Source organism: Ursus arctos, unplaced genomic scaffold (genome assembly GCF_023065955.2).
Source record: "Ursus arctos isolate Adak ecotype North America unplaced genomic scaffold, UrsArc2.0 scaffold_15, whole genome shotgun sequence".
In the NCBI taxonomy this organism is placed as follows: domain Eukaryota; kingdom Metazoa; phylum Chordata; class Mammalia; order Carnivora; family Ursidae; genus Ursus; species Ursus arctos.
In genome coordinates, this window is record NW_026622819.1 from 55631675 (window position 1) to 55645918 (window position 14244).

The following is a 14244-nucleotide window of genomic DNA, read 5'->3' on the forward strand; positions in this document are numbered from 1 at the left end:
AAAGCAAGGGACTCAGCCATGACCCTGGAGGGGAAGGGAAGTCTTACTTTGAACACGCAAGAGCACTCTCTGGCCTCTCCTTGAAGAGCGCGCCTCTGGGAAAAGGGTCTCAGAAGCCAGAAGACTTTGTGCCTTCTGCATACTTTTGGAACCCCCTTTCCATAATGAGCCAGCCTCAGTGCAGTCCCCCACCCCTGCCAATGTCTGCACAGTGTTAATAATCATCCTCTATCCACCTAGTTGATCATCGTACCTCCAGCCTCCAAACACAGCAACTGGCCTATAGCAGATGCTCCCTCAGATACTCGCCAAATGCAGGAGTTCCTATTTACTGAGCAAACTATGTGCCAGGCACGGTGACAAGGATTTCTCCTTCCACCCTCACAACACCCCAACGACATTGGTACAGTTATCATCCCAATTCACATCTGAGGAACCCGAAGCTTAGAAAGGGGCAGGAACTTACCCAAGGTCGCACAGTAAGGGGGTTCGAAACTAGATCTTACTCCGGCCCCGGCCCCCTCCATCACTGCAGGGGTTATCAAGTGACCAGGCTTGGAAGGACATCCTTCCCAGGACCCATGTAAAGCGGCTCTGGGTCTGGACCAGGAGACCCTCACAAGCTCTCGCCTCCCTCCCTTGCCAGACTCCACACCCAACCACCCAGTTTGTTTTGTTCTCTCCCCACGGTCCTCAACTGCTTTCCGTCCGTCCTGATTCAGAAATCTTTATTTTTGTTTCCACTGTAGATGTGAAAAGCTGGCTTGTGATGTTTGGATTTCAGCTTAGCAACATAATTCCTGGCTTCCCAAGAGCCAAAATGTATTTCGTGCCTCCTCCCTATGAATTGTCAGAGAGTCAAGCCAGTGAGAATGGACAGGTAAGTGGAGGTTCCTGCCAAGAATCCGAACGATTGTCCTCATTCCCTGTTGCAAACGGACCCACACGGGAGCCAAGGGCATGTCAGTAGAGGAGGCAAACATCGGAGCTGGGTATAAAAAGGTGCATGAAACGTTGTGACTTCCCAGGAAAGCAAATGTCAGTGCTGTCACCTGTCTGGCACAGCACGTATTTCTTCCCAACCTCAATTATTACCTTAATTGTGGTATCATTATCTGTTCGGTATATACCCTTGAGTCACTCCTTGATTAACAACAGCACAGAGAAATCTAGCAGCAACCTACCATCTGCACTGCCTATAAGATCATAACCCTTTTGGCTTTTATGGGATGTAATATAACTGTGGTTTGCAGTTTCTATCCCATTAAGGAACATTTTTATGCCCAACATAAAACCTCAGCGTTTTATGGCCCAAATGTATACAGATTAAGTTTTCAGAACATAATTTGAGCTTGGGTCTTTCAGCGATGACCGAGAGGTGGTCAGTTTCTGTTTGGGTGCTGCTGAGACCTCTGGCACGGTCAGACGGGAGGGGTGGGCATCGGTGTTCAGATAAACCCTGTTACAGGACAGTGCCCGGCAACATAAAAGTCGGAAAGGTCTCAGCTGCTCTGAATAATCACCCACACTGTGTAACTAGAGAGAGATGAGGAGGAGCTGGTGGGTAATTGAGAACAACGTTCTCTCAGTTCTGCCCTGTGGGGAGCACTCAGTGGATGAATAGCCATCATTTCTCTCATTTATCTAAGTGCCGTTACCTCCCGAACACAGCCTCTTCCATTATCCCAGTCTGTCCCCCAACCACCAATTGAGATGAGTTGTAATTTGTGAGTAGGGAGCTCAAGGCCAAGGAGATAATGGTGATTTCGTCCCTCTGCAGAACCGGGGCGAGGATTCAAAGCCAAGGACTCAAAGCCCAGGGATATTCCCTCTGGCCCGCGGTGCCAGAACCGCTTAGTCTGGTACTTCTGGAACATGCGTATGCACACAAACCACCAAGGGCGTGTCCTGTTACGATGCAGCTTCTGACTCAGTAGGTCCGGAGTGAGGCCCTGAGATTCTGCTTTTCTAACAAGGCAGGTCCCTGCGATTCCTCTGCTGCTAGCCATGCTTTGAGTAGCAAGGTCTTAACCCAAGCAAGTTAATGAATACCCAGGGCATTGGCCTTGAAAAAAATCTAGGTCACAGCAGCAGAGTTCATAGCTTCTCAGAGGAACTCCCTGCCCTTCAGGTCAGAATATTCCTGGGTCTGAAGTGCACAAGACAGCTGCCAAGCCATCCGAGAGCACGGTGACTCTCTCTTCTCCAATAATGGAGACGCGTGGTAAGGTGGTAGGCCTGGGTACAGAGGTCAGCAAGGTGGCGAACCCCTGCACCGTCTCTTTAGTCAGGGTCACAGCTACAAGGCGGACAGGGCACACCATCAGAGCACTGGGAACCAGCCAGCCTGGGCTCGTTTCAAAAGATAGGACTGTATTAGCCCACATCATTACAGACAGAAGATCAGTTCTTGCAGGGAACCCAAGCATTTCCCTTGCTGACCCTATTTTAATGAGTTTCTTGGCCCATGCAAAGAGCTGCCCGGACCATCGTCTCAGCCCTCTGTGTTTTCTTCTGCCCATAGCTCATTACAGGTGTCCAGCAGACAACAGAGAGGCACAATCAGGCCTTCATGGCTCTGGAAGGGCAGGTCATCTCCAAAAAGCTCCATGCCAGCATCCGAGAGAAAGCAGGCCACTGGTTTGCCACCACCACACCCATCATCGGCAAAGGCATCATGTTTGCCATCAAAGAAGGACAAGTGACCACCGGCGTGTCCAGCATCGCCAGCGAGGACAGCCGCAAAGTGGCCTCTGTGCTGAACAACGCCTACTACCTGGACAAGATGCACTACAGCATCGAGGGCAAGGACACGCACTACTTTGTGAAGATCGGCTCGGCCGACGGCGACCTGGTCACGCTGGGCACCACGATCGGCCGCAAGGTGCTGGAGAGTGGGGTGAACGTGACCGTGTCGCAGCCCACGCTGCTGGTCAACGGCAGGACTCGAAGGTTCACCAACATTGAATTCCAGTACTCCACACTGCTGCTCAGCCTCCGCTACGGCCTCACCCCCGACACCCTGGACGAAGAGAAGGCCCGCGTCCTGGACCAGGCGAGACAGAGGGCCCTGGGCACCGCCTGGGCCAAGGAGCAGCAGAAAGCCAGGGACGGGAGAGAGGGCAGCCGCCTGTGGACTGAGGGTGAGAAGCAGCAGCTTCTGAGCACGGGGCGCGTGCAAGGGTACGAGGGGTATTACGTGCTTCCCGTAGAGCAGTACCCAGAGCTCGCAGACAGTAGCAGCAACATCCAGTTTTTAAGACAGAATGAGATGGGAAAGAGGTAACAAAATAACCTGCTGCCATTCCTTGTCTGGATGGCTCGGCGGGAGTAACTGTTATCTCCTCTCCTAAGGAGATGAAGACCTAACAGGGGCACTGAGGCCGGGCTGCTTTGGGTACCAAGTGGCAAGACGGCTCACATTTTTTGAGTTCAACTGCTACTGTCCAAGCGAGAAGTCCCCCATCCTGAAGTAGACTAAAGCCTGGCTGAAAATTCTGAGGAGAACAAAACAAACGAATGAATGAACAAACACGCGAAATGTCCCAAGTTCCCCTAAAATATGGCCCACTTGTTCTGGGTCTACACAGAAAAACAAAAACAAAACAAAACAAAGACACAAAATGTCTAAAAGGAACAAAAGAACAGAAAAACACAACAAAATAAAAACACACAAAAAAAAAAAACCACAAAAAGCAAAACAGACACACCGACCGAATAACAAAGACGTGAAGACGGGAAGGCCTCACGTTCTATTACCTCACTCATCACACGTGAGCGACGCAGAGACATCCAGCAGGGCCGCGTCACAGACCAGCTGAGGAGCCCGGGTCAGACTGCCTGTCGGACAAATACCGCAGACGTTTTCGTTTAAACCAATACAGGTGCATTTAAAACACGACTTTGGGGGGTGACTTGTGTGTAGCAACCGGGGAGGGGGGGATAAAAGTGAAAGAGTGAGCACTGGAAATACTTTTTAAAGAAAAAAAAAAACACTAAAAACACACAAAAAAAAGGAAATTAATATCAAAAAGCAAAGCAAAATAATACCGTTCAGCACTTAACTCTCAGGTCCCAACTTAGTCTGGCCTGACCTAAGGTATTTGAGCGCAGAGTGTAAGATTTAATTCAAAATGGTGGCTAGAAGCACTACAGATTAATTTCATACTCTTTCGTCTTTGGAGATTCCATTGTGGACAGTAACGCGCAGTTACAGGGTGTAGTCTGTTTAGATTCCGTAGTTCGTGGGTATCAGTGGCAGTAGAGGCGTGGCATTGTGACACTCTTTTGCTAACGGGCACCACTTCAGATCACCCTGTACATACATAAGCCTCAAGGCACAATCACTGTTTCAGATTTAAAATTATTAGTGTGTTTGTTTGGTCCAGAAACTGAGACAATCACATGACAGTCACCACGAAGAGAGAAAATAAAAACGTAAAAAAAAAAAAAAAAAACAAAAAACAAAAAAAAAAAACAAAAAAAAAAAGTCTAATAAGAACTTTGGTACAGGAACTTTTTTGTAATATACATGTATGAATTGTTCATCGAGTTTTTATATTAATTTTAATTTGCTGCTAAGCAAAGACTAGGGACAGGCAAAGATAATTTATGGCAAAGTGTTTAAATTGTTTATACATAAATAAAGTCTCTAAAACTCCTGTGGACACTGGTCTTCTGTGGAAATGCTTTGAGGTGAGGAAAAGGTAGACAGAGGCTGCCGCAGGAGAGGGGAGCTGCCGAGATGCTGGTATTTCGGACTTTCGTTCGAGGCAGCTCAGTGCTCCCCGAACTGCTACACATGCTAGAGCGATCTCTGCCTGTGCCCACAGCGCCCTCTCTGCGTGGAGCAGAGGTGAGAGGAAAGTCTGGACCGGGGCTGGGGGGGGCGGCAAGGAGCCTCACCCCACCCGTGCATGGATGGGTCCGTCCAGCCCTCAGGGCACAGCCAGGCTTCTCCCTGAGGCCACATTCTACTTCTGGGAGGTGCTGGCAGGAAATGAGGGCAAGCACTCTCGCCACGCTGGGAGGCGTGCATGTATCTGTGTATGTCTGTATTTTCCTCCAGATTAATCTACCCCCAAACTTGCACACTTGGGGCAACCCAAGTAAGGAGAACACTTATGATTTGGACGAGTTTTTTCCCTCTCAAGCCCACTGAGTATTAGTACCATCGATAGCTAGCATTTATTGATGCTAACTAATGCCAAGAACAGTGCTAAGTGCTCTGCACACATTTTCATTTAACCCTCATCTTTCATTCATTCAGCAGCAGCATTATCCAGAGAGCTTGTCACATCCCAGGCCCTGTGCTAAGTTCTGGGGTTAAAGGAGGTGGGTAGACATCAACGTGGGTCCTCACCTCTTGAAACCTAGTTCAGGAATGTAGATAAGCAAAGCGTTACACTAAGTAGTGAAAATGGCAGGGGTGTTAAGTGCCAAGAGGGTGTTGAAAATAAAGAATCTAAAAAAAACCTGACAATTTTACATTTTTTTTAAAAAAGATGTATAAAGCCATGGAAACACATAACTGGAGAGGTGACCTAGACTGAGAATGGCCCAGACGTTGCTGGGGTCTGAAAGTAAGCATTGACCAGGTGAAGAGAAAGGAATGCATGCCGGACCCAGGGCGCCGGCATATGCAAAGGGCCGGTAGTAAGCCAGGCTGGAACACAGGAGAGGTTGGCAGGAATCAGAAGAGGCACAGATTAAAGACTGGGGGATTCTTTCCCTTCTTTTTTTGTTTTTGTTTTTGTTTTAATTAAAGAGGGAGCCTGTTTTAATTTCATAAACCAGTGCTCTGGATGCAGCGTGGAGAATAGGCGGGGGAGCTGACATGGTCGTCTGCATGAGACGACAGAGAAGGCTGGTGGCCACTGGCCTGAGGTCGAGGCGGTGGAAGACTACAGCAGGAAGTGGAAGTAAATTGAGGGGCTAGATTGCAAGGACGAGCTCCTCAGAGCGTTCACTCCGCATGCGAGGAGACTGAGGCTAAGGACCCCCGAGCTGGTAAGCGGTAGAATCAGCTTCAAGCCCAGCGGTGGCTGATTTCAGACGCTCCCCAGGAAGTCTAGTTAGCACACCACGGAGACCCCCTCCGGCACTCCGAGCCACTGGCACCTTCCCAGTCATGCAGCCAGGCCAGGGGTTGCTTCCCCAGGTAAGAGGATAGAGAGAGAGAGGCCAGCCTAGCCTGCTTTACAGCGGGTGTCAGGTCTCATGGGCCCTGTTAGCGTCACAGAGCCAGCTATGATTTAGTAAAGCAAACAGGAGAACAAAAATGTTTCAGACAAGGTCCCTCTCAGAAGCACATACGAACACCTCGCCAAGTACAGTGAGTTTGGTCCACTTCCCTTCAGGAGGCAGGAGACTGTTCCCCCCGTGCTCTGGTCCAGCTGCCACCTGCCTTGTTTAACGCCCTTGGTGTCAGGACCACTTGGATACGCACTCACGGAATAGCCTCCAGCTGGTCATGGGCCAGCCTGAATCCTGGTTCGGTGGGAGCTACAAGGGGGTTGACCACTGTGTTGTGTCTCCCTGGGTAGAAGCAGCCAGTGGGACCAAACACAACAGAGTTCATCACAAGCAAGAAGCCAGTGGGGAGCTCGCTTAATCCAGAGCTCCTCTGCCCCAACCAGACTCTTAGGTGGCAGGTAGACCCAGAGGGGTGCGCCCACAGTGTGGCACACAGGGAGTCCCATGTCGCCAGAAATGCACTAGAACCTGAAACTCTCCTCTTCTGTAACAACCATCTCTGAATTATTCATGAGTTTCCTACTACACCCAGCCCAGTCAAACCCCTCACAATACACACACACACACACACACACACACACACGAACCCATAACATGGGAGGGGGAGAGCGCCTTGGGTAAAAATCCTTTCCTGCCTTTCCCCAAGCTAGTCCTAGAATGACAGGACGGAACGCCTGACCTCTCCCAGGGTTTTTGCACCTTGTTACAGAGTTCTGGAAAGGCAGTGTATTCTGAAGTCAGCCTGCCTGGAAACAAACCCGAACTGGACCACTCACTAAACACGGGAGCTGGAGATGGTTATGTGTATCAAGCAGGGTACATAGCAAGAGCTGCCGCAGGAGATAAACCCAACACAAGTTAACACAGAAAACTTGAATTCTTACTCATATAGCCGTCCTCTGTGGGTCAGGGATGGGAATGGCTCTGCTTCATGCTGTCACTCAGAGCCCCAGCCTCCTTTCATCCTGTGGCTCAGTCTCCTGGGTCTTCAGAATCTTTGACATCCTCTCCACTGAGCTGGTTGAAGGAGAAAAATCCAAGACCATGTGTGTGACTATTTTATTTATAATGGACCACAACCTGACGAAGAGGCCTAGCCCCCCCACCCCGTCGTCCACTCTCCTATATCCATGGGCCCACCTACTGCAAAAGAGACCAGAAAATGTTGTCTATGACCCTCAGAGGAGGAGGAGGCTGGGAACTGGTGAGCCCAAGCAGTCTCCGGTATGTAACTCAATGTCCAAAAGCCTCCGTTTCCTCCACCATACGTGAGGACAGGTAAACACGAGGCTGCCATGATGATTAAATGGGAAATTGCATGTATCGCAGACATATGCTAAGTCCTCGGGAAATGTTGGTTTTTATTATTTTTAAATCTTTGCTCCAAGCACAGGTTTTCTAAGCATGGAAATTGAGGACTGAGCCATCCGTCATATGGGAGAGATTTTTATGCAGGGGTGGGAGGATGGAGGAGGCCCTCGCCTCAAATCCCCCTCCGTGCAGCCACCTCCCCTCTCCCAGGCCTAGGGAACATGAACAGGTCCTCCCAGTGTGAGACTCTGGCTCACAGCCTCAAGGACTCTTCAGAAAGGTCGACATTTGGAAGGCTGAAGGTCTCAGCCACATGAAGACTGGCTCTCTGAGCAGGACACCCACTGGGACATCCGTCAACGTTCCATCCCCAAGTCCGGTTTTGTCCCTGGCACTGTCAGAAGCTGGGCATACAAAGATAAGCCATGATGGTCAAGCTCTCACAGTCTAAGGCGTGAGGAGAGACAAGCCGATCAATGGGACACAGAGGGCTCCAGGGTACGGAGAAGTGATGCAGGAAATGTGAAGCCCAGAGGAGAGGACTGCAAGTTCTCCCCACGAGCGTCTGTGCTGAGCCTTCCCAGGTGAGAGAATACCAGTGAGAAAAGCCGAAGAAGGCACTCTGGCCTGAGACGAAAGTGTGCGCTACATGCAGGAGGGAGGGGGACGTTCGGCAAGGCCCGAACAGTGGCTACACGTGAGCCCCCGGCTACGTATTAGACCCACCCGGGGGCTTTCTAAATACACCCGCGATCTCCAGGTCCCGGGTTCTGGGAACCGGTAGGCTTGGCAGCTCCCCAGGGGATGAGAATGTGCAGCCGGGGCCGGAAGCCCAGCAGGAGAAGCACGCCTGGGACGGGGCACGTCGGAGAGAACGAGCAGGAATGCAAATCAGGCCAGGAAACTGGACATTCTCCCGGAGGGCATGAGGGGCCTACGTGGGGTCCTCCACAACTAGGAAATCCTGCGATTAGCACGGTGGGGAGAAGAAGGGGGGCCAACAGAGCAGAGGCTGGGAGATCGCCACCGCCGGAATGTACCAGCCCAGATGAGGGCCCGAACTGGGGTGAGAGGGTGAGGACAGAGGGAGAGCTCCTCAGGACACCATTCCAGAAACAAGGACGAGGTTGTAGAACTCTCTCAGAGGTGGGGGCAGCGTATGTACAAGGCAGAACACCAAGGGCGGGATGCAGGGGCCGCTGTGCAGGGAAAGCCTCAGCTACACCAATGTCCCTGCTCCCCACCTCACTCTAGTAAAAGGACACGACACCGCCTGAGAAGGGGTTAAGGAGAAGTCTAGCGGAGTCTTACCTTCCGGAATCCTCTGCGGGGCTCAAGTTGGGACTTTCCTGGATAGTTCTGGTCTACCACACCCAAGTCCCCCCCCTTCCATCCTGAGGCAGCTGGGCAGCCTGAACCCCCTCTGACGCCCAGAGCGGGCTCTCTGGCTGTGCAGCAGCCCCTCAGAAGCAAGGCTGCGCCAGGTGGGGTCTCTTCCCCCCTGACTTCACCCGTTTCCCAAAGCCCCACCTTCCCCGGTTACTTCTTCCTAGTAAATGCTGGGCTTGCAGTTTGGCCACTAGATGGCGGCCTTTCCCATTAAATCTTCGGAGAGAGGCGCCTGGCTGGTCCAGGCTGTTTTATATGCGAAGCACTCAGCAGTGCCTTGCACTTAACAAGTGCGTATTGAACGGTAAGCTACTATTCAAGGAAAATACCGGAACATTTTTTAATCATGGTCTTTAGAGTCAAAAAAAAAAAAAAAAAACACTCTACTTTAAATCCCGCTGCTCTCCTTTCTAGCTAAGCCTGGGCTCTTAACTTCCCAAGACTGTTTCCTCCCCTGTAATACCATCTCGCAGGATTGTTGTAACAACACTCAACCTAGTGCCTAGCACGTGGGATGGCTACTGACCGGTCCCCGGTGACTATTATTCTCAGCCTGTGAGGTGGGCCCCCTGCCCTGAGACTGGCTGCACACACATCCCAGTCCTGAAGCCTGACCTGTGAAGGAGCCAAGCTTCCACGGCCCGCCCCCCATCCTCCTACCACATAAGCTGCATAAAGGAAAAGGGCCTTGCTCTGCTAGCAGGCCCGGAGGGTAGGAGCCCTGCAACCTTGCAGGGACAACTTTCCCAGTGGCCATCCTGCCAGAAAGGGGAGGGGAATGCCTGGCTTGGGTCCTTTATCTGGGTTCTCAGTTATGAGGGTAATAGAGATAGGATATGACCACCTAACACCTAAGCCAGCTCCACAGCCCTCGCCAAGGCTGCAGGGTCCCCAGGCCTGGGGAGAACAGAACGAAATCTCCTCTTGCTCCCCACCGTCCTTAGTGTTCCATGGAGGTGGCCACCTGCATGAAGCTTCCCCTTCACCTTCACCCTCTTCCCCTCCCCCTTGCTTCTCTGTGTCCTTTCAATGGCTCCCCACCCTGGTCTCCTTCATCTGAACCAATTCCAGTGGCAGTGAAAGCAATCTCCTTGTGCTGATGCATTCATAAACGCTTTTGCCCAAATTGATTGCATTTGAACTTCGCCACCCCCAGAGAGACCATGAGGAGCTTGAAAGCTGAAGTGGCCAGAGGCTACACAATACAACAGGCCCCTCCCAGGTGCCTGGAAGTCCTCCTGTTCCCAGTCTACCGCCCACTAGTTGCAGTCCCAGGCCACTCCTCCCATAGCCCCTTATCTTCCTGCTATCGTAGCGAAATACCAGCGAAATTTATTCAAAGGCAGGGCCCCTGGCCAGTAGTTGTCTGCCGGGTGTCTGTAAGTCAACCACACGAGCTACAGGCGGTGGAGACCATGACCACTGCCTGGCTCTGCCCCAGGTGGCATCACTAGATTAATCAGGAAACGAGAGCCGAAGTGACAGAACCCCAACTCAAAGCAAAAACTGGGAAAGTTCAGAAACAGGCTGGCTTCAGACATGGTTGGATCCAGGACTCAAAAGATGTCTTTTCTCCACCTCTAGTTCTGCTTCCCTTGCGGTGTGGCTTTATTCCCAGGGGGGCTTTCTCCACATGTGGGAAAGACGATTGTTGGCAACCCCTCACCACCATCCCTGTGGCACCCATGGAAATGGCGGAGAGACTCTCTAACTCATGGAGAACTTGAATGGGCCCCAGTCCCAACAGGGCCATGAAGAGAGGGAAAGGGTGGTTCCCCAAAGAAGACAACGGTCTAGACAAAAACATGGGAGCTGCTGCTACGATATCTACTGAAATCACACTGAAATCACACACCCACCCATTCTACCAACACATCTTGGGTGTTTGGCTGACAATGCAGGTGCTGGGGATACAAGGATAAATAGAACACAGCCATTCAGTAACTAGTGAGGAACACAAGCAAACAAACAATAGCTGGGGAAAGAACTGCACAGTGCGTGATGGGGATTTGGGAGGAAGGACATGGACGTGTGTGTAAGTAGTGCACTGGGAACATAGAGATTACATCTAAATAGCCAAAAAGGCAACCAGCCCCTCACGGATTCCCACCCAGGTTCTTTCCCACCTACCACGGTCCTTCCCCTTCCCCTAAGAAGACAGGAAGCCTCTTTCCAACACCAGCCTGGAGAACCTTTCCCTGGGCCGAACTGTTTATAGGGGACTAGATGTCCCCCACTTCTTCACTTTCTCCCTTCCTCCTTCAACGCATGGGGAGCAAGACTTCCCCTCAGTGTCAACCATGTTCTGTAAGGAGAGGTCGTTCTGCTCATCAGACCAGCTTCTGTTCACGTGCAGGCTTCCTCAGTCCGGGCATCAGTAACATTTGGAGCCAGGTGGCTCTGGGGTGCAGGCTGGCATGTGGCTTGGGCAATGTGGGGTGTTTAGCAGCAGCCCTGGCTTCCACCCACTAGATGCCAGTAGAGGCTCCCTGCCTAGCTCTGACAACCCAGAACGTCTCCAGACATGGCCAAAAGTCCTATGAGGGGGAAAATCGCCCTCAGTTGAGAGCTGCTGTGCTAGCTCATTGTCCCTCCTCCCTCCTCCCTCCCTGACCCCAGACCCCCAGGCTTTGGAAAGGAGAAGCCTCTGCCCTCCCATTAGGCAGGCTAATTCTCCCTAAGGAGACATTTACCAGTACTCGCTTATGTTCATCCAAGGGACACCCCCCAAGCCGGGGGTTCTGGAACTCGATTAAAGCTCTGTCCTGATTCTCCTCTTCTTCTGGGCTCACCACCCAGGAGTTACTCAGGAGCTGAGTTCATGAGCCCCATCTGGAGGAAAGCATTGATTGTGTTGCCCCACCCCTCCCAGATCCTCCCCCCACCCCACCCCCCGCCAGACGTCCCCAAGGAGGTGCCCTTGCTCAGAAGGAGGCGGAGACACTGAGCATTCCTGAGATAGAGGCGCTGCAGGCTCTCTGCAGCAAGGAGCAGCCACCTGAGGGTGACCAGGACGAGGGTCCGAGCTTTGCACATGAGAGCACCGTCCCCCTGCACTTGGGGGAGGATACTAGGACCTGGGACGACAGGGTCAGGTTTTACTTCCTCCTTCCCGTCCTGCCCCTACGCTGCTGGCCACACGGCCCCTGAAATGGAGCGTGGAGGATCGCCTAAGAACAGAGAGAAGGCAGGCCAGCCCTTCCTTACCTCACCCCACTGCCTCGGGGCCTCAAACCCTGCCTCTCCCCGAGGCTCCGCACAGCCTGAACTTGGGAAGCACAAGAAGTGCTGTGTGGGTCTCTTCCCAGCCCTGTGTTTAGTGACATCACCCTGGCGGCTTGAAATGAGCCATAGTGGGGATATCTACATCGTGGAAAGCAGTACACTTCCAGGAGACTGGGCTGGGGTTGTGGTGGGGGGGTAACAAAAGAGAAAAAAATGTCAAAGGGGCGTTGGGAGAAGAGGAGGAGAAAGAGGAGAGCCACCGGTTAAAAGCTTTCTCATTGTACATCAGAAACTAACATAACATTGTGTCAACCACAATTTTGAAAAAAAGCTTTCTGTGTCGACTTCAAGGATGTGGGCACTTTGAAATTCAAGGGTCGGGAACTCAGGCCTGGCACCATTATAAAATTAATAAGAACTGGTAGAAGCAGCAAGAGAACATTTTCTACGCTCTTCCAAATTTTAAGGGTGTGTTTAACCAGCTCACAATGGTATTGTTTGGGCACAGTGGGGACCACCCCCTGCAGTGGGCACAGACCCCTCTGTTGGGGACCCAAGCATTCATTCCCCCACCCCCACCCCCTGGAATGCTGCCTGCGGACACTTCAAAACACCCGCACCCCTGCCCTCTCTGAAGGGAGGGTCTGGTAGGTTACATGCCCTGGGGGTGGGGGGAGGGTCATCCAGCACTGGGTCCGGTGGATACAGGGGTACAAAGCTGGCTGCGTGCCCCGTGCCCCGATGAGGAGTTATCCCAGCTCCAGAGCTGGAAAGGGGATTGGCCGAGGCCATCCTCGCTGGGCCATCAGGGCTCGACTTGGGCCTCTGCCCAATCCTGGGACCTCATTCCCTCCCAGGTGTTCCTGGTTCACTCTCCAAAACACAGCCTGCGTGCAGATCTCCAGCCCAGACTCGTTCCCAGGGGAACTCAACCTAAGACACCCCCACCTGCTCTCACCTCTCAGGAGAGGTGCCACATGGCGTGATTTGCAGGGGGTGCTTTCAGGCGCTATATGATGGGAGGGCGGGGGAAGTAGAGGCAGCAGCATGATGAAGTGTGTGCACGTGTGTTCAGGCCAGCGTCTCTGTTGAAGGGCACAGCGAGGGGTCAAACGAACGTCACCTGCTTGTTGGATTTGGCAACACGGCGGACCGGCTCTGTTGGCTACACAGAGGTCTGAGCGTGCAGACGCACACACGCTCCGTCCCTCCAGGCACCAAACACACGCTCTCCCGAACGCACAGCCCACATTCCAGGCCCCGGTTCTTGAGATGGGAAGAAGTCGGCCAAGCTCACCTTTAGTGCAAGAGGTGAAGCTGAAGACTGAGGCTGGGGATCAGCTCCTGGTCACGGCCAAATGCTAGCCTCTGGCGCGCGTCACTCGTGCGTGACCCTTCGAAGTTCACAAAACACATTCATTCATTCCTAGAAGGCTCTCTGGCCTGTTTGCCAGCTTTCCGGCTCAGAAGCCCCATTTGTGATGCGAGCCCCAGGACGCACAGATGGAGAGCTTCCCCACCACCTGGCGAAGGGGAGTGCCCGGCCTCCCTGCTGACAGGAGGGCTCTGCTCCACACTCGGGGCCGTGTCCACGCGGTGGTTCCAAGCCGAGACAGGATTTGCCTCCCAGCTCCCTCAGTAATCCCCCTGCCCAACCGAGGCACTCACTGATAGCACCCTGGTGACCCTTGGCCCTCCTAGGGGCAACCATGTTACTTATTAACCTGCTGACTGGAAATGAGTTTCTCTTCTGAGGTGCTGGAGCTAAGCCCGCGCACCTGAGGAAGGGAGGAGTTTCTTAGTCACGTGCCCTCGCAGTAGCAGTCACACCATTCACCATTCACACTCATCTAGAACCGAGATGCCACGTGCCACTGGACCCTTCTGCATTCCTGAGGAGGGCGCGACTTACGTCCACCAGCTAGGCCGCGGCAGGCATTTTCGTGTCAGGCAGGCCCGCCTCTGCATCCTGGCTTCCTTACATTTTGAGGCTAGAATGAGTACTGAATATGGGAAGTGCCAGCTCACTACCTGGAACAGGGTAAGTGCTCGGCCAGCCGCCAT

At 52.6% G+C, this 14244-nt stretch overlaps 2 protein-coding genes and 1 long non-coding RNA gene across 21 annotated transcripts in view; 2 read left to right on the forward strand and 1 right to left on the reverse strand.

The window, feature by feature from the left end:
• TENM2 (teneurin transmembrane protein 2) overlaps positions 1 to 3686 on the forward strand; it is a 523183-nt gene extending 519497 nt beyond the window's left edge. For all 12 annotated transcript variants that reach the window (XM_044388563.3, XM_048224309.2, XM_048224310.2 and 9 more), the window contains 2 exons: positions 750 to 880; positions 2525 to 3686. In XM_044388563.3, coding sequence (XP_044244498.2) covers positions 750 to 880; positions 2525 to 3286 — 893 coding nt within the window. In that variant the 3' untranslated portion in view covers positions 3287 to 3686. The remainder of the gene's footprint in view (positions 1 to 749; positions 881 to 2524) is intronic.
• The window catches only part of LOC113264063 (uncharacterized), a 101500-nt gene extending 87644 nt beyond the window's left edge, over positions 1 to 13856 (reverse strand). For all 7 annotated transcript variants that reach the window (XR_008959233.1, XR_007191155.2, XR_007191157.2 and 4 more), the window contains exons 1-3: positions 13478 to 13856; positions 7140 to 7272; positions 3760 to 3840 (exon numbers count right to left, since the gene is read on the reverse strand). This is a non-coding gene — a long non-coding RNA (uncharacterized LOC113264063). The remainder of the gene's footprint in view (positions 1 to 3759; positions 3841 to 7139; positions 7273 to 13477) is intronic.
• Positions 13857 to 14013: 157 nt separating this feature from the next.
• WWC1 (WW and C2 domain containing 1) overlaps positions 14014 to 14244 on the forward strand; it is a 164394-nt gene continuing 164163 nt past the window's right edge. For both annotated transcript variants that reach the window (XM_057312301.1, XM_048224284.2), the window contains exon 1: positions 14014 to 14221. Coding sequence is in view for 1 of the 2 variants with exons in the window: in XM_048224284.2 (XP_048080241.2) it covers positions 14190 to 14221 (32 nt within the window). In the remaining variant the exon portion in view is untranslated. The remainder of the gene's footprint in view (positions 14222 to 14244) is intronic.